The sequence below is a fragment of the Peromyscus eremicus genome, chromosome 17, assembly GCF_949786415.1.
Source record: "Peromyscus eremicus chromosome 17, PerEre_H2_v1, whole genome shotgun sequence".
Taxonomy (NCBI): Eukaryota; Metazoa; Chordata; class Mammalia; order Rodentia; family Cricetidae; genus Peromyscus; species Peromyscus eremicus.
This window is the reverse complement of record NC_081433.1, coordinates 60,432,731-60,449,971: the sequence shown is the minus strand read 5'-3', so window position 1 is coordinate 60,449,971 and position 17,241 is coordinate 60,432,731. Positions and strand designations below refer to the sequence as shown.

Sequence of the window (17,241 nt, the reverse complement as noted above, 5' to 3'; positions counted from 1 at the left end):
GGAAGCCAATAACTAACTCCACAGGGTTGTCCTCTGACCACAGACATACCCCCTGGGGTACCCAAGACACACCATAGACAACAAGAGCAGTAAGGATGAAAAAGGAACTAGGTGTGTGTGGCTCAGTGGGTAGTGAGCTCGGTTAGCACGGAGAGACCCTGAGATCCACGCCCAGCACCGTAAATCAGGGGTGGTGCTTCACACCTGTCTTCCCAGCACTCTGGAGGGGGAGGCGAGACAATCAGGAGTCTCAGGCCGTCCTTAGCTACATAGCCACTAGGAGGTCAGCCTAGGCTACATGAGACCCCCCCTCTTAAAGGGAGCAAAAAGCTGCCCTCTGTAAACAGGATAAAACCGGAATTTCAGGGGAGGAAGTTACTTTTCTGGGGTCACATGCTGGCCAGGTGACATGCCAACTTGAGGCCGAACTGTGCCCCCCCTCACCCCGCCTGCCTGGCCAACCTGGAGCCACAGCCGGTTGGGCCCCAACTGCAGCCCCCAGTCCCGCCAACCCCACCCCGCGGCTGTCCAGGAAGGGTCTAGAATCAGGAATCACCGGGTAGCTGCAAAGGCCAAAGGTCACAAAGGGTTTCCTGTCCGCCCCTGGGAACTTCCTCCTTCCCAACCCCACACCCGCCTGCCCAGCTCCTTCTCCATCCCATCCCTTCCCAGACTCCCGGGCAAGCTCAGGCGACCTTCCCCCACTGGACCCCACAGCTGCCAGCTCCTTGCTCCTTGCCCCACAAGTCAGGGCTGCCTAGGAGGCAGAGACAGCAGGCAGTGGGGGAAGCAGGTAAAGGATTCCAGAAAACTCTCCCAGCACTTTTGGGGGTGGGGGCACCCCAAGTCCTTTTCTCTGTGACCTTGAAGTCTCACATCTTTGTCTGGAGGTTGGCCCACAGAGACCCTAGAACCTCTCCAAGAGCCCTACCTACCAACAATGCTCACTGCCAACTCCCGGGACCCTGATCACAGCGGGCCAGGAACATAAGCACACTGTTGTCATAGAGAGGGGAAACTGAGGCACAGATTGGTGCAGTCCTTGCCAGAGTTCACAGAGGTCTCTCTCCCCTTTCCCTACTCCAAGATCCTGCTCTCCTACTTCAGACCTGGGGGTGGGGGTCCTAGGCAGGGGCTCCACCCCCGAGCCACGCCTCAGCCCCTCACAGGGGGAGTCTAGGCAGGGGTTCTATTGCTGAACCAGGCCCTAGTCCCAGAACACTATGTGAGCTGGTAGAATGTTTGAGGGAGGTGGTACCACTGTCGCCCAGGAGTCAGGTGTCTGTGGGGTTCTTCTGTGTACTAACTGAGCACTTACTGTTGCCCATTGTGGAAAACCTCCCCGGAGGTCCTGGGTGGGGAACTCACGCCCGCAGTGCTTTGCCTTGGATCCCATAGTCCTCTGTGTGCGTGTGTGTGTGTGTGTGTGTGTGTGTGTGTGTGTGTGTGCGCGCGCGCGCGCGTGCGAGTGTGTGCGTCTGGGAGCTGCCCATGGTGACTGTTGGGTTTCGTGGGATTTCACTGGTGGCACCTCAGTGACCTGGACATGTTTGAACCCAGCCTGCCACACAGTAATAGGGCCAGTCTCTTGTCACTGCTGTACTTCAGGGTCCTCTTCCACACACCGGGCCTAGCCACGGGCATCGACTGGCCGGCCTATGGCCCGGTGGTAGTGGTGGAAACTGAGGCCGGGCCAGGCGGAGGAAGCCAGTCCAGTCACCAGCGGGCGCCGCACCCTCCATCTATCACGCTGTCCAGACTGCCAGTCCTTAACAGCCAGGGTGGGAGTGTTGTGATAACCCACAGCCCCCATTTCCTCCTGGCCAGGAAGGAGCCGGGCAGAGGAAGCATTAAGAGAAGTAATATAAACACTCCCCCCTGCTTGGCGCGGCCCAGATCTGGCCAGGCAGGCGAGCAGGGACAGTGCTCCTGCCTGACGACACTGCGCGAATGGGGCTCGCCATGGATCGCAGCCCGTACTCCCGCACGGGGGACACGGCGCGCGGCTGCTGGTACTACCTGCGCTATTTCTTCCTATTTGTGTCGCTCATCCAGTTCCTCATCATCCTGGGCCTGGTCCTCTTCATGATCTACGGCAATGTGCACGCCACCACGGAGGCCAGCCTGCGGGCCACCGAGATCCGCGCCGACAGCCTGTACAGCCAGGTGGTGGGGCTGTCGGCCTCGCGGGCTAACCTGACCAAACAGCTGAACATCAGCGCGCACGCCAAGGACACGGCCATGCAGCAGCTGCAGAGCGCACGACGTGAGCTGGAGCGCATCAACGCCAGCTTCCGCCAGTGCCAAGGCGACCTGGTAAGAGGCGGCCTGTGCGTCCCAAATTCTGAATTCTTCTTGAGGAAACCATACTCCCCTCCTCGATTCTTTATTTCAAACATGGTTTCATGTAGTTCAGGCTGGTCTAGAACTCACTGTGTAGCCAAGGATGTCCTGGAGTTCCTGACCCTCATGCCTCTGAGATTACAGGCCAGTGTCGCCAGGCCGGGTTTATGTGGCACATGCTATACCATTGAGCTACAGCCTTTCTCTGCCCCTAACCCCAGCCCCAGGCAGGGTCTCACTATAGGCTGGTCTTAAACTCTTGGCAATTCTTCTGCCTCAGCCTCCTGAGTGCTGGGTGACTGACTGCGTCACCCCATGCAGCCGGTGAGGATCTTTTGACAGTGTGATTTTCATGATGGCAGACGTCGCCTGCCAGAAAGGGTTTGCTGCAGGTGGCATGATTTTTAAAGTTAGATTTATTTCTTGCACATGCACGTTTACCCACATGCCATGCGTATGTGTGGAAATCAGAGGACAACCTTCTACCATGTGGGCCCCAGAGAACAACGCAGGCAGTCGGCCACAAGCCCTTACCTGCTGAGCCGACTCGAAGGCCTGACGGCTCTATTTACTTAGGTATTTATTTATTTATAACAGGCAGGGTCTCACTATAGCTCCGGCTGTCCCGGAACTCACTGTATAGCACAGGCTGGCCTTGAACTCACAGAGATCCATCTTCCTCTGCCTCTCAAGTGCTGGGATTAAAGCCACTATACCCTGCTCTCTAATCATCCAATTTAACAACAAGGTTTCTCTTGAGCTAAATCAGGAATTCATAATTTATGGCTAGGCCAATCCCCTGTGGAGGCAGAGCACCCCTTCAGTAAGCTTTGTGGGTAAAAGCGGGCACAGACCCCAGCGCTGTCGACCTGCGGTTGGGGTTTAGCTGGGCATCCTGGGCGGTCGCAGGTCCTGCTGCTGTAAGTGCCTGGCCGGTGTCTGCTCACAGCGGCTTCACAGAGCTGGGTAAATGGACCCAGAAAGCTTGATTCTTCCTCATTGGGACATGGGTGAACCGAGCCTGGGTGTGGCTCAGAGCTCAGCTCTTGGCCAGCATGTGTGAGGCCCTGTGTTCCGTGCCCAGCACCGAGCACACAACCAAAAGAAATGCCACTCTTGGCCATGGTGGCACACACTTGTCACCCTAACACTTGGGAGCTGAAGCAGCAGGAGCAGGAGTTTAAGTCAGCCTAGACTACATAATACACACACACACACACCACACACACACACACACACACCACACCACACACACCCCACACCACACACACACACCACACCACACACACACACAGACAGACAGACAGACAGACTGAGACACACACACCACACACACACACACACACAGAAAGAGAGAGAGACAGACAGACAGACTGAGACACACATATACACACACAGAAAGAGAGAGACAGACAGACAGACAGACTGAGACACACACACAGAGACAGACAGACAGACTGAGACACACATATACACACACAGAAAGAGAGAGACAGACTGAGACACACACACACAGAGAGACAGACAGACAGACTGAGACACACATATACACACACAGAAAGAGAGAGAGAGACAGACTGAGACACACACACACAGAAAGAGAGAGACAGACAGACAGACTGAGACACACATACACACACTCAGAAAGAGAGAGACAGACTGAGAGAGAGACACACACACAGAGACACACACACAGACTGAGAGACAGACACACTGAGAGAGGAGAGGAAAGAGAGACACAGAGAGAAAGGGGGGGGAGAGGGAGAGGGAGAGGGAGGGAGGGAGAAGGAGAGGGAGAGGGAGGGAGGGAGAGGGAGAGGGAAGGAAAGAGAGGTTTCAGGCTCTTTCCCAGGTGGGGCTGAGCCCCTGTGTCCTGGAATGGTCACAGAGACCCGGAGACAGCTGTCCCCACACAGCCCCCAGCATGTCAGACATACCTGACTATGCTCACTAGACACCTCCCCACGCCACAGGGAGAACAGGACACTTCAGGCTGGGGCAGCTTCTGGCCCAATAGCAGGGGTGCTGGCCAAATTAGGGGTGAAGTAAGAACTCCCCTGGAGAGGACCGGGTCCTAGGCTGCCCCAGGACAGAGGTAGTCTCCTCCCTCAGAGCAGCCCGACAGGGTAGACGCCTTGAAGGCCAGGCTCCCCAGGCAGAGCTCCCTGGCCTCTTGTACTTTCTAGGCACTTACTACCCCTGGGTCAGGATCTGGGGACACACTTTCCCCACCTCGTTTCCCACACTTCCTCATTGGAAAACCCAGGGCCCAGTCCACATAACTAATTTATTTACGGCTCCTGGAGCTTGACCCTGACCAGAGTCTCCTCCTTGCTAAGTGCAGACTCCATCACACCCAGCCCTGATTCTACAGTTTAAAAATTTCCAGCCTGGGCTACATGACCACCTGACTCAGGACACTGGGGTTCCTTGGCAAGCTACCTTACCCATGCTGGGCAGGAGCCCAGAAGCCACCTAAGACACACCTTAGTGGTTTCTGTCTTGTCCCCCACTTCCCGAAAGCACAAAAAATGTGATTTTTCTGCTTCCTCTCCTCTTTGTCTGTTCCCTCCCCATCCACTTTGTGCCTTTTTGGTTTGGTTTTAAGATAAACTCTTGCTCTGTGCCCAGGATGACCTTGAATTTACTGTGTCCCCCTGTCTAGAAGGACAGGCACACACCACATCTTGCTTCTGTGGTGGTGGGCACAAAACCCAGAGCTCAGCTGGGCAGTGGTGGCGCACGCCTTTAATCCCAGCACTCGGGAAGCAGAGCCAGGCGGATCTTTGTGAGTTCGAGGCCAGTTTGGGCTACAGAGTGAGTTCCAGGATAGGAGCAAAGCTACACAGAGAAACCCTGTCTCGAAGAAACAAAAACAAACAAAAACAAAAAACAAACAAACAAACAAACAAAAACCCCAAAAACCAAAAAACCAAAACCCAGGGCTCTGTGTTTGCTAGGCTGGCACTCTAGCAACTGAGCTTCGGCCTCTATTTGTTTAAGAGAGTCTTGCCCAGCGTGATAGCACACACCTTTAATCCTAGCACTTGGGAGGCAGAGGCAGGGGGATCTCTGTGAGTTCGAGACCAGCCTGGTTTATATCGGGAGTCCCAGGACAGCCAGGATTACAGACCCCATCTCATACACAGCCTTCCTCTGTGATCCAGGCTGGCCTCAAACTCCTGGCGGCTGTCTGACTTCAGCCTCCTGAGTGCTCAGGTTACAGGTGAGAGCCTGTTTATGAGGTTTTATGAACACCCGGTTTGTGAGGGCTGGGGTTTGAACCCAGGGCTTGTGCCTCTTAGGCAAGCACCTTACTAACTGAGTGAGCTACCAGTGGAGCTCCCCCAGCTCTAGTCAGACCCACAACCCTCTAAAGGTGTTGTGGCGGCCACTGTGTGTGCATCCCTGGAGATGGGTGCTGAGCTGTGTTGCGTGTCCACACCTGCAGCTCACCTACATGAACTATCACCCGTTCATGGTCGCCATCATCCTGAGCGAGAAGCACTGCTGGGAACAGCTGAAGGAGAACAACAAGACCTGTGAAGGTAAGCGGGTCCTGGCTGGGACGGAGGGAGGGGGGACGGCGACCACGCAGTTCAGGGGCCAGCCTGGGCTCACCCTCCTCGCCCCCGCCCCGCAGCCTTGCTCTTCAAGCTGGGAGAGAAGGCTAAGACGTTGGAGATGGAAGTGGCCAAGGAGAAGGCGGTGTGCGCCAAGGACAAGGATAGCCTGGTGGCGGGAAAGCGGCAGGCGGAGGAGCAGCTGGCGGCCTGTGGCAAAGAGCAGGAGCGGCAGCAGCAGGAGAAGCAGGTGGCCGAGGAGCAGCTGCACAAGGTGCAGACCCTGTGCCTGCCGCTGGACCAGGACAAGTTCCAGGCGGACGCGTTAAACGTGTGGCGGGACTCGCTCATCCCGCGCTCCCTGGAAAGCCTGGGCTACCACTACTCGCTGGTGCCCGAGATCGCGTCCCTCCGCCGGATGTGCGAGCACCTGCCCAGTATCATGAGCTCCAAGCTGGAAGAGCTGGCGCGCGGGCTGCGCATGGGCATCGAGCGCGTGACCCGTGAGAACGCGGAGCTGCGGCGGCAGAAGCTGGAGGTGGAGCGCGGGGCGCAGGGCACGCAGGAGGCGCGGGCGCGCGCCGAGGCGGAGGCGCAGGCACGCGAGAGCCAGCTGCGGGCTGAGTGCGCGCGCCAGACGCAGCTGGCGCTGGAGGAGAAAGCGACACTGCGAGCGCAGAGGGACGGCCTGGCTCGCGAGCTGGAGGCGCGCAAGCGCGAGCTGGAGCAGCTGCGCACCGAGGTGGACGTGCGTATCAATGCGCTCGACACCTGTCTCAAGGCCAAGGTGGGCCTGGTCCACTGGGTGGAGATGGGTGCCCTGGATGCTGTCTGGGAGGGTCAACCTGGGAAGGGGTGGGAGCTGAGGCCGGAGGATGTCACTGAAGGAGGGAAGCTGGGCCGGGGCGAGGGCCAGGTGGGCTTTGCCCTGGAGGGATGGTGGGAACCGGGTTTGGAGTGGATTTGAGTCCAGTTTAAGGATTAGAGGTACGGGTGAGGGTTGCAGGTGATGTCGGAGCTGTGGTGGACTCGATTTCCCGCCCAGTTCCAGGCTCCTTGATGATGCCTCAGGTTGGTTTGGGTTAGGATCTTGGTTCCTTAGGCCAGACATAGTCTCTAATCCCAGCACTGGTTATTCAGGGGCAGAAGGACCTCTGTGGGTTCGAGGCCAGCCTGGTCTATATAGTGAGTTCCAGGACAACCAGGGCTACACAGAGAAACGGTCTCAAAACACAAACCATCACCAACAGAAAAACCACCCAACTAGGTTGCTTAGGCATTTGTGGGGCACAGAGGGACCAGCCCCCCCAACCTCTCCTGCTCTTTTCCCAGTCGCAGCCAGCCATCCCGCCAAGAGTCTCTGGCCCAGGCCCCAACCCTCCGCCCATAGGTGAGTGACAGCCAGGAAGGGGGACACCTGGCTCCCCACCCCAGCTCTCCTTTCTTAGGCTGCTCACCCGAACCTTCATTTCTCCTATAGATTCTGCTACCCTGGAGGAATTCAGGAAAAGGATCTTGGAGTCCCAGCGTCTTCCAGTAGTCAAGCCTGCCGTCCCACCCAGGTGAGATGCCGACCGGCTGAGGTCTCCAACCCAGAACTATGGATAAAGGAAGCTGGGTCAGGGCTCAGGGTGGAGCGAGCCAGAGTTCACACTTGCTGCCTCCATAATGGAGCACCTGCTGTATACTAGGGCATGGCCAATATACCAAACATGACCATACTCTAGACAGGCAAGGCAGGGCTTTGGAGGGAGGGGATACTGTGAGCACAGGGAGAACAGGGGGGTCGGTGTCCTGGGCAGCTGGAACAGCCAGCACAGGTTTGGAGGCTGGGCTGGGTAGAGAAGGTCCACAGAGTGGAGAATGTGAGACTCTGAGTCTCATTGCCCGTGTATCCTGTACACGTATGTGAAGGTGCAGGCCAGAGCCCAACCCTGCCTACAGTTCCTCATAGTCATTCGCCGTGGTTTTACTTTTTTCCCTGTTCATTTGTTCTGTGTATGGACAAGCTCGTGCCATGACACTCGTGTGGCTCAGAGATCAGCTCACCACGTGGGTCCTGGGGATTGAACTCGGATCCCCAGGCCTGGTCCACCATCTTGCCAGCCCATCCACCATGGTTTTCGTTGTTCTCTTGAGTCAGGGTCTCTATATGTAGGCAGACTGGCCTGAAACTCACAGATCTGGTCCTGAGTGCTGAGATTCTTTAATGTACCACCACACCCAGGGGTTCTCACTGGCCTGGCCGACCGGCCACAGGAGCTGAGAGCTGCCATCTCCCCAGCCCTGTACAAGTGTGCCCACTGTGTTCTGGGATCGAACTTGGGTCCTTCTGCCCTGCAGCAAGGCTTTACTGAGCTATCTCCTTACCCCAGAGCCTCATGATGTACTTTTACGGAATGGAAGCTGGGCTGGTGAGAGGCTCAGCGAGGAGAGGAGTTTGCTGGCAAGCCTCATAGCCCAAGTTCCATCCCCGGGACCCACACAGTAGGAGGAGAGACTCCCGAAAGGAGTCTCCACACTTCAGCCATGGCATAGGTGCACCCCACGCACGATAAAGATAAGAAAATAAATAGACATCTGAGCCAGAGAAGTGGCATCCTGGGAGCCTGGGCCACAGTGTGGGACCCCGTCTCCAATGAAAGGCAGTTTAGGTTGAAGGCCATCAAATGTAAATCACTTTACATTAGCTGTAAAGTGAAGCCCACAGTCAAGAGAGGGACCAGGGCTGTCCTTGGAGCATGCCTCAGGCATCTGGCCCAATGCCCACACCCCTCACCGAGTCACCAGCCCAGTCATCCATCGGAGACACCGTGTGTGCGTCACAGGGAAGTGACTCAGGGACCACTCTCTGCGGGGCCCTGGCCACTCTGGTTCAGGTCGTATAACCTGGGTGACCTGGTGGCGGCTCAGGTCCTGAGCCCACCTGTAATCTCAGCATGCAGGAGGCTGAGGCAGGAGGATTAGGAGCTCAAGGCCATCCAGGGCTCCCGAGGAACCTCCTTCCTGTTGGTTAGCAGTTTGGTAACAACTCTGGGATTCGTACATGGATGAATTGTCTGCATGTCTGTCTGTGCTCAAGAAGAGGGCATCAGATCCCATTTTATGTGGCTGTGAGCTGCCATGTGGGTGCCGGGAATTGAACCTAGGTCTTGTGAAAGAGTAGCCAATGCCCTTTAACCGCTGAGCCATCTCTCCAGCCACAGTCTTTGGGATTTTAAACCAAATCTTGTTGGGTCCCTCGACCTAGATTTCAACTCCCTGAACCATCACATGGTGGCCAGACCTGTGTCTGTTTCTCACAGCCTCTTGGGAAACTACCAGGGAGCTTCAGAGACCACTCTGTAGTTAGGGGTTTTGTTTGTTTGTTTTTATTTTTTGAGACAGGGTTTCTTTGTGTAGTCCTGACTGTCCTGGAACTCACTCTGTAGACCAGGCTGGCCTAGAACTCAGAGACTCGCCTGCCTCTGCCTCCTCAGTGCTGGGATGAAAGGTGTGCACTACCACTGAGTGGCACGATATTGATTTTTAAAGAGATTCATTTATTAATATTGTTTGACAGAGGGTCTTACTCTGTAGCCTTGGTTGTCTTGGAACTCACTACGTAGATTAGGCTAGCCTGGAACTCATAGAGATCGGCCTGCCTCCCCAGTGCTAGGATTAAGGGTGTGTGACATCTCACCCTGCCCCACTCTGTACCCTAGGCTGGCCTCACACTCAGTCCTTTGCCTCCACCTCTTCAGCATATCCTGCTGGTGCGCAACACCACATCGACTCTTTCACTTTTAGAGGGCGCTGGAGTCAGGGCCTCTGAAGGAGCAGCAGGGCTCAGCTGCCCCTCCAGCCGCAGTGAGCGACTTGTTTTTGAGGTTTTTTGATTTATGTAACCTGGGTTGGCTTCAGGCTCCAGGTCATCCTGCAAAAAGGTAGAAGAGTGAGGAGTCAGCCTGCGTGGCACAGGCCTTTGAGCCCAGCACTTGGAAGGCTGAGGCAGGGGGATTACAAGTTCGAGACTACATAGTGAATACTTTTTTTTTTTTTTAAAGAAAGGAAGGAAGGTGGAGGAGAGAGCAAAGAAAATATTGAAAACGGTGAATAGAGACAGCAGAGTAGGCCCTACCTCCTTGCGAGCTACCCCACCCCTACCCTCCCACCCCATCCATCTTGGCTGGGAAGTTTCTGTTCTGAGCTCCACTTCTCAGAGGATGAAACTAAGGACTTAGCCAGGGTCACGCACAGGCCTAGGACTGTCAGGTCTCACTTGAGAACCGGGAAAGCTTTGGACATTGTTTATCTTGAATGACGCCCGTGTGGAGGGACAATGCTCACTCAGGCCTGCCCCCCCACAACCCTCCCTCCCCCATTAGCCTTCAGGTGCCAGGAAGAGCCTTTCCCGGGACTGGGGCCATGGCCTCAAGGGGCTTCTTCCTCAAGGGTACAGCTTAGCTTTGTTCCTCCCATCCCCCCCCCCCCCCCCCCCCGCCTGTCCCCTCCCCTCCCTCCCTCCCTCCCCCCTCCCCTCCCCCCCTGCCTGTCCCCTCCCATCCCCCCCGCCCGTCCCCTCCCATCACTCCCTGTCTCGTTTTCACACTTGCTAGGCAGATGAACATCTCCAGTCTGATTGTTTTGAGATGATGTCTGGCTATATAGCCTTGCTGATCTCAAACTCAGAACCTTCTTCATCAACTTTGAAAGTCTGGGGTGGCACAGGCCTTTAACCCCAGCACTTGGGAGGCAGAGAGGCAGATCTCTGTGAGTTGGAGGTCAACCTGGTCTACAGAGTGAGTTCCAGGGCCACACAGAGAGACCCTGTCTCAAAACAAAACAAAACAAAAACAAAAAAGAAAATAAGTAAGTCTGGGTTGATACCTACGTCCACATCCAGCTTTGTTGTCATTTAATTAACTAGTTTCATTATTCTGGGACAAGATCTCACCATGTAGACCAGGCTGGCCTTCAGCTCAGAGATCTGCCTGAGTGCTGGGATTAACGGGGTGTACCACCACCCCAGGCTCCGTACACCCCCTTTCTATTTATTTATTTGTTTGTTTATTTATGTTTATTTTATGTGTGTGAGTGTTTTCTGTGTGTCTGTCTGTGCACCTGATGCCTGTGGAGTCCAGAAGAGGGTGTCAGGTCCCCAGGAACTGGAGTTTCAAGTGGTTAGCCGCCATGTAGGTGCTGAGAACCGAAGCTGGGCTCCGGCCTCCACGACCACCTTTTGTTATTGTTGTTGTTGTTGTTTTGAGACAGGGTTTCTCTGTGTAGTCCTGGCTGTCCTGGAACTCACTCTGTAGACCAGGCTGGCCCCGAACTCACAGAGATCCACCTGCCTCTGCCTCCCGAGTGCTGGGATTAAAGGTGTGCGCCACCACTGCACACCGCCGCCACCGCCGCCGCCGCCGCCACCACCTGACCATAACCACTTTAAAAAATTTGTTTTCAATATCCAAATGTCTTCGTGTGTGTGGTGTATGGCCTGTGTGTGCTACATGCTTGTGGAAGAGGACAATCATGTCCTTTGTCATTGTCTGGCTAATGCCCATGAAACCAGGTCTCCCACTGAGCCTGGAGCTACTTGGGCCCCAGCCCCAGCCTCCTCCAGGCACTGGGGTCACAGCTGCTGGTGTAAACACACCCAGCTTCTTGTTGTTATTTTTATTTATTCATTTTTGTTTCCCTGAGACAAGGTCTCACTGTGTAGCCCAGGCTGGCCTCAAACTCACAGAGATCCTCCATCATGCCTGGCCCCAAGGATTCGAACTCAGGTCACCATGCTGTGGGAGTAACTGCTCTTCCCCACTGAGCCATGTCCTTCTACTCCGTTTACAGCGCTGACGTGTGTGTGTGTGTGTGTGTGTGTGTGTGTGTGTGTGTGTCTGTGGTGTGTGTGTCTGTGGTGTGTGTGTGTGTCTGTGGTGTGTGTGTGTGTCTGTGGTGTGTGGTGTGTGGTGTGTGGTGTGTGTGTGTGTGTGTGTGTCTGTGGTGTGTGTGTGTCTGTGGTGTGTGTGTCTGTGGTGTGTGGTGTGTGTGTGTGTGTGTGTGTGAGAGAGCCACGGCACCTGGACACCTTGTAGGAGTCAGTTCTCTCCTTCCAACCTGTGGGTCTCAGGGATTGAACTCAGATCATCGGGACTCAGCATGCGTCATGGCTGAGCCAGTTCACGCTTCTTTTAAATGAGACCAACGGTCTGGTTGTCCCAGCCAATTCCTCTCTATGCCAGAGGTTCCGTTTCCAACGTTTGGTTTGGGATTTTGTTTGTTTTCTGTTTTGGGGGGCGGGGAGGGTTGAGACAAGGTCTCATGTAGTCCAGACTGGCCTCAAACTCTCAATGTAGCTAAGGCTGGCCTTGAACTCTTGACCTTCCTGCGTCCCCAGCCAGTGTAGCCCTGATACTCAGGTCTCACAGCCCCAGGAGCTCAGAAGCAGGGTGACATGGGCCGAGGAACAGTCAGGAGGGAGACCAGCTGAGCCGGATGGCAGCAGCAGGCTGATGCCTGGCGCCTCAGGAGCCTCAGGAAATGGCACAGGGCCCCACACAGCCACTCCCCTGCCTCTTACCCTCCACTTCCCAGTTGCCCCTGCCTAGAAGACTGCCCTGGGGACTTCTTATTCGGACCAGTGTCTGTCATCTTGGTACCCGGGCCACAGAGGCAGGGGGATCTCTGGGCGTTTGAGCCAGCCTGGTCCACACAGTGAGTCCCTATCCCAAAACAAACGAAGGAAGATAGGCCTGGAAGAACCCACGAATGTACTAGCCAAGTATCTGGCCCACGGAAACGGATGTATCTTGTGAGGTTTTTCACAATTTTTTAAACAGTGATTGATGGTGTATGTGCACGTGTCAAAACACAAGTGTGGAGGTTGGAGGACAGCTTGTAGCGGTTGGCTCTCTCCTTCCATCATGTGGCTCCTAGGGATCAATTTCATATCAGGCTTGGCTACAAGCCCCTGTACCTGCTGAGCCCTCTCGCTGGCCCATGATTTTATTTTCCTTAATTTCTGACATTGTGGGAAGACACAAACTACTGGAATCTTCCACAGGGCCAAGGCAAGCTCGCTGAGGAAGGGGCTTTTAACCAGACACCCAGACAAGGGAGGAGCCTGGGTATTCTGGGTAGTGTGCCTGGGAAGGAGCGATCAAGGGGAGGACAGTGAGGTGACAGGAACCGAGCCTCCTCGTGGCTGTGGCAAGGACTTTGGGGGTCCCAGAGGCTGTGGGCAGCACCGGGCTTGGCCCACATGGAGACTAACTGGTTCACTCTGGTTGATTTGGGGGAGGTGACCTGGGCAAGAATGGAGGTCACCAGGCAGTGGAGATGGGATCACAGCTGGAGCCAAGGAGGGGAACAGAGCCAGCCAGAACGTGAGGCCTGGGGCCCCAGGGAAGAGCTGGGGAAGGAAGGGAGGGGGAGAGGAAGCCAGACTTAGCTGCAGACCCCCCTCCCCACCAGGAAACGCCTCAGCGCCACCCCTGACCCCACCGGAGCTCCTTTGCCTGGTGGGGGGGGGGGGGAGAGGGGGGGAGGGCATTCCAGAGGAGAGATGCTGTCGGGGGATGGGGCGGAAGCCTCTTGGAATTGTTGGCACTTGGGTGGGGCTGGTGTCCGGGCTGCAGGGAGGCAGGAGGGATGGACCTTGGTGTCAGCTGTGAAGCTGTGGACTTCGTTGGTCCTGAGGGTACGTGGAGGGCGCATGCGTGGGGCAGCCTCCTTCAAACCGTCTGAGTGAATAAAAGAAAGAAGAACAGAATCCCAGTCTCGGCCTGTGGAGCAGAGCCAAAGCTCCGAAGCTTGGGTCTAACCTGGAGCCCCTGGGAGCCCTGAGAGGCCTGGGGAGCCGTGTCATGCCCCTGCTGCGGACCAGCCCCTGGCTCCTCAGCCTGTTGACTGATGTGCTCTCTGCCTCTTCCTTCCCCAGTGGCTGAGGAAGCAGCTGCTGCAGGACCCTGGGCATGAGACTCGCCCACGTGTGGATGGGGCCAGCCAGATGCCCACGGCGCTGGACACCTGCTGTGCCCCATGGCCCGCAATCTCCATCCCCACCTCCTCTGCCCCCTCACTGCCCCTGCTCCCCACCGGCCCCCAGACACTGGGTTTGAGGCATATACAGCTGTGGGGTGACCAGAACGGCACCCGCCTGCCCATAAAGCACCCACAGCTCAGCTGCCGCCCCAGGCCCTCCTCTGGCTTTGGTGTCATTTGGTGCCTGACCCGAGAGGTGAGAAACAGGAAGTCCCAGCCTCAGCTCTCTTGGGACTTTCCAAGCTCCCCCTAAAGGCCCTGGGTGATTCCAGGTCCTCTTTTAGTTTCCAGGCCTCCCCTGGATGGCTTCGAGGCCCCAAGAAACACAGAAGTTTCATTAGGTTTTTAAACTGTTTCCCAGGGTCTCCAGGCTCCCCTCCTCGCCACGAGGAAGGGCCTGGACCACAGGGGAGGCCCGTGGATCTCCCAGGGCCTGTAGGGATGCTTCCTCACGCTCCGCCTTGCTTGTATCCCTTAAAGATATCCGTGGCACACAATAAATACCACAGAGTCTTTAAGGGCTGGTTTCTATTATTATTTTATTTTTCTGTAATCGAGGCCTCACTGTGTATGCCAGGTTGGCTTTGACGGCTGGTGTGTGCTGAACGGGGCCAAGAGGCCACTCAGCAGTTTAGGGACCGGCTGCTCTTGGAGAGGACCAGAATTTGTTTGCTAGTTCCCACATGGCCGCTCACGACCTCCCTACGTCCAGGGCATCGGCACCATCCCTTGACCTCAAGGGCTGCAGACATGCGGACAGTGCGTTCGTCTGCATAAAGCAGAGCAGTAAATCTTCAGATGGACAGACTGCTAGCCGTGGTGGTACCCACCTTTCAGCCCAGTCCTGAGGTTTAGTGGGTAGAGTGCTTGCAGCTCAGTTGTTAGGAGTGTTGTAGCTCAGCCGCTAGAGTGCTTGTGTGGCGTGGCTGGATGGAGCCCTGGGCTCCATCTCCAGCACCATATAAACTGGGCTTGGCAGGGCATATTTGCTGTTCCAGCACCGAGGGGGATGAGGCAGGAGGATCAGGACTTCAAGGCCAGCCTGGGCTACAGGAGACCCTGTTTCGATCGTCAAAAATAAATACAAATTAAAAGCTATACTACCTACTAGTGGTGCGGACATTGAAAGGAGCATTTCCTCAGGCGTGGTACAGATGCAAAACAAAACGTGGCCCTCACGGAGCTTGGCGATAGTAATAGAATGAAGCCTAGCATGGTGGAGCAGGCCTGTCAGCGCTGGTGGGAGGCGGGGCTGAGGCAGGGGACTGAAGTGCAAGGACAGCCCTCTAACCCTGCCGCTCCTTCCCAAGAAAAAGCAGCAAAGCAAGAGCCATTGAGGGAGAAGGGAGCGAAAAGTGCTGAGACGCAGCCGCTCCGCTCCCCCCCTCCCCCGTCCCCAGCACCGGCCTGGGTGGGAGCCGGGATGAATCACGCGGCCGGCAGTGCCACACTCGGCCACTGCTCCTCGGGGACAAAGCTGCGATATTTCCTGGATCCGGAAACACGGGCGAGAGCCTGTCACTGCAGGAAACACTGGGGCTGAGCCAAACGGGCCACCAGGGTCAGCCTGGGAGGCCGCCGGACAGCCGGTCTGGAGGCCCCAAGGAACTGGGGATGTCCCTGGCCCTGAGCCTGAGCCCTAGGATGAAGCTGACCTGGTGACCACAGAGAGGCCTGATAGCCACAGTCCTGGGTTCGAATCTCACTCCATCTCAGCCTCTGTTCCCTTTTCCTAGACACCATGTCCCAAATCTGTAACCTCAGCTGCTTGGGAGACTGAGGCAGAAGGATTGCTTAAGCCTGAGAGTTCCTGGCCAGCCTGGGCCACACAACGAAGACCCAGCTCTAACAACCACAATAACGGTTGCAACAGTGAGTGTCAAAGCTCAGACACACGGGCCTGCTGACGTGAGACCCTATTAAAGAAAAGAAAAGCCTGTCCCAGCCACTGCCTCAGTAGGGTCCTGTACTGGTCCACAGCCATCTTTCCACCATGGTGTCTGTTGCTCACACCCCCCATGGCTCCCCGTTCCCTACAGTCTAGTTTCTCACCCCTTTGTCAGTTCCCAGACCTGGTTCAGTCCTAGCTGCTCTCTGAATTTCTGATCAGGACTTAAAGATGAGCAAGGCTCATTTGCTTGGTTTGTGTTTATTTTGTTTGAGACCAGAGTCTCATTATGTAGCCCAGGCTGGCCTCCAACTCAGAGATCCTCCTGCCTCTGCCTCCAGGTTCTGGGATTGAAGACATGTGCCACCACACCTGGCTAGCCCCTTTTTCTTAGACTGTCGTGACAGGTGGGGCTGACCTTTTTTTAGCAATCCTCCTGCCTCAGTCTCCAGGATGTGGGGACTACAGGCGCACTAACATGCCTAGCAATGCTTTTCCTTGCCTGAGAAACTTCTTTGTTCAAGACCAGGATTTACAAAACAAAAATTCAGCCCATGGCAGGGCAATGGGTCTGTGAATGAGCGTACTTGTTGCCCAAACAGGAGGAACCGAGACACAATTCCAGCACCCCCATAAAGGCTAGGGCGACCACACACCTGTAACCCCAGCGTTGTGAGCAGACGGTAGGATGCTGAGTGCTGGCCACCAGCCCTGAGACCTAGCCTGTAAGGTCTCCACCTGTGTCCTCCTCTGGCTGGTATGTCCACTTAGATTCGCACGCCCACATGTGTGCACAGCGCCACACACACTCACAAACAACATGGGACAGCGGCTTGGCTCAGCTTTGTCTGCCCAGACCCCTCCTCTAGGCAGCCTTCCAGGATTCCCTAGGTAATAGCCTTTGTCCCTTGGGCCCCAGCCTCGCCCTGGCCCCCAGGCCCCAGGTAGTGCTCCCTGGTGGAAGGGGGCCCAGTGCCCGGCCGCAGCCGCCTCCGCTGGGTGAGGCCCTGACTCTTTGGGGATTTCCTGCGTCCTCTATAAATAACCCCCCGCTGCTTCCCACAAACTCCTCACCCTTCTTGGAAAAAAGGGACAGCGGCCAAGGCCTCCATGCAGCTGTGTGCCAGGCCGAGGCAGGAGGCCCGCAGCGGCCAGCTGCCCGGAGGTCCGGCCCCGCCCAGCGCGAGGCGCCACCGCTCCTGGGAGCCGCGGGACCCTTCCCCTGTTTGAGGCAGGATCTGGCTTTGTAACCCAGCCTGGCTTGGGACAAGCGCTGGAAGGACAGACGTCCTCATCGATGAGGCCGCGGCCTGGGGACCGCGGGGATTTACGCGAGGGACGCTCGCCCTCTGCTGGCCGGCTGCTGCTCCACCAGGCGGCCCAGCCTCACCGACGCCACCTCGCGGCCTCAGCAGACACAGC

At 56.3% G+C, this 17,241-nt stretch overlaps 1 protein-coding gene across 1 annotated transcript; it reads left to right on the top strand.

Annotated features, from left to right (window-relative positions):
• The first annotated feature begins 1,906 nt into the window (after positions 1–1,906).
• On the top strand, positions 1,907–14,484 carry Plvap (plasmalemma vesicle associated protein). Its single transcript, XM_059244674.1, has 6 exons — positions 1,907–2,316; positions 5,795–5,891; positions 5,987–6,693; positions 7,239–7,296; positions 7,387–7,468; positions 13,828–14,484. The coding sequence occupies exons 1-6, from the start codon at positions 1,951–1,953 to the stop codon at positions 13,832–13,834; spliced, it is 1,317 nt and encodes a 438-aa protein (XP_059100657.1). The 5' UTR covers positions 1,907–1,950; the 3' UTR covers positions 13,835–14,484.
• Positions 14,485–17,241: the final 2,757 nt, after the last annotated feature.

Bases quoted from the DNA above. Each gene is read 5' to 3' on its own strand.
- Plvap (XM_059244674.1), top strand. From the start codon at position 1,951: ATGGGGCTCGCCATGGATCGCAGCCCGTACTCCCGCACGGGGGACACG. The intron at 5,892-5,986 runs GTAAGCGGGTCC...CCCGCCCCGCAG, and splicing joins GAACAACAAGACCTGTGAAG to CCTTGCTCTTCAAGCTGGGA. The intron at 6,694-7,238 runs GTGGGCCTGGTC...CTCTTTTCCCAG, and splicing joins ACACCTGTCTCAAGGCCAAG to TCGCAGCCAGCCATCCCGCC.